This window comes from Panthera uncia, assembly GCF_023721935.1.
Source record: "Panthera uncia isolate 11264 chromosome C1 unlocalized genomic scaffold, Puncia_PCG_1.0 HiC_scaffold_4, whole genome shotgun sequence".
Classification (NCBI taxonomy): Eukaryota; Metazoa; Chordata; class Mammalia; order Carnivora; family Felidae; genus Panthera; species Panthera uncia.
Genome location: NW_026057585.1, coordinates 71464436 through 71465472, shown reverse-complemented (window position 1 = coordinate 71465472; position 1037 = coordinate 71464436). Strand labels below are relative to the sequence as shown.

Below are 1037 nucleotides of genomic sequence, written 5' to 3'. Positions count from 1 at the left end.
TTTAGGAAATGACTGTCCAAGGTGAGGATCAATCAAGCCCATTACCTCCGGGGTCTGCCGCTGGACGGCATCCTTTCCTGACCGTATGCAGGGGCGGTCCTAGTAACCAGGGTCTTGAGAAGCTGGGGAAGGTGAGTCGAGCTTAGTGGTTCTTCGGAAGGAAGTGGGGCAAAGTATAAGGTTGGGGGAAGGGGGATGGGCGGACCGGAGGGGGTCAGAGGGAGGCGACGCCGTTGCCGGAAGGCGACGCCGTTGCCTGGAGACAGCGTGGGACGCCGTTGCCAGGAGATGGCAGTCTCCCCGCACCCGCAAGCCATCCAGGGCAGTGAGAAGTAGTTGGACGGATCTGAGCGGAGCCCCGCCACAGTCATGGCCGGTCGCCAAAAGGAGGTGATCATAGATGAGGTCCATCAGAACCAGATCCTGCGCGAATTGTACCTCAAAGAGCTTAGAACCCAGAAACTCTACACAGAGTACCACGTGAATCCCCTCCGCAAGGGTGAGAGGCGCTTGGGGCAGAGGAAGGGGACAGGGGCGGGGCAGGAAGGAGGGCCTTGAGGGTGCGGGGCAGAAGTGCGGGGTGCAGCACAGTAGGAGACGCCTTCTCTGACCTCGCCCCCCTTCCTAGATTTCAGGACTCTTGATTGTTGGGGGTGAGGGTTATCTCACTCCGCATCCCATCAAATACATTAATATGTTAAAATGCACACGCACCGCGATTAAATAGTATTTTTTGTGTTGCAAACTGGTGCAGCCACTCTGGGAAACAGTGTGGAGTTTCCTCAAAAGGTTAAAAATAGAACTACCCTACCACCCAGCAATTGCACTACTAGGTATTTATCCAAAGGATACATGAGTGCTGATTCGAAAGGGCACATACACCCCAATGTTTATAGCAGTGCTATTGATAATAGCCAAGGTATGGAAAGAGCCCAAATGTCCATCCACAGATGAATGGATAGAGAAGATGTGGTATATATATATATATATATATATATATATATATATATATATACACACACACACACACACACACC

The 1037-nt window shown here is 51.9% G+C and overlaps 1 protein-coding gene across 1 annotated transcript in view; it reads left to right on the top strand.

Annotated features, from left to right (window-relative positions):
* Positions 1-259: 259 nt before the first annotated feature.
* Positions 260-1037, top strand: part of CFAP144 (cilia and flagella associated protein 144) — a 15962-nt gene continuing 15184 nt past the window's right edge. Inside the window, exon 1 of the mRNA XM_049617346.1 lies at positions 260-499. Within this exon, the coding sequence (XP_049473303.1) occupies positions 370-499 (130 nt within the window). The 5' untranslated portion in view covers positions 260-369. The remainder of the gene's footprint in view (positions 500-1037) is intronic.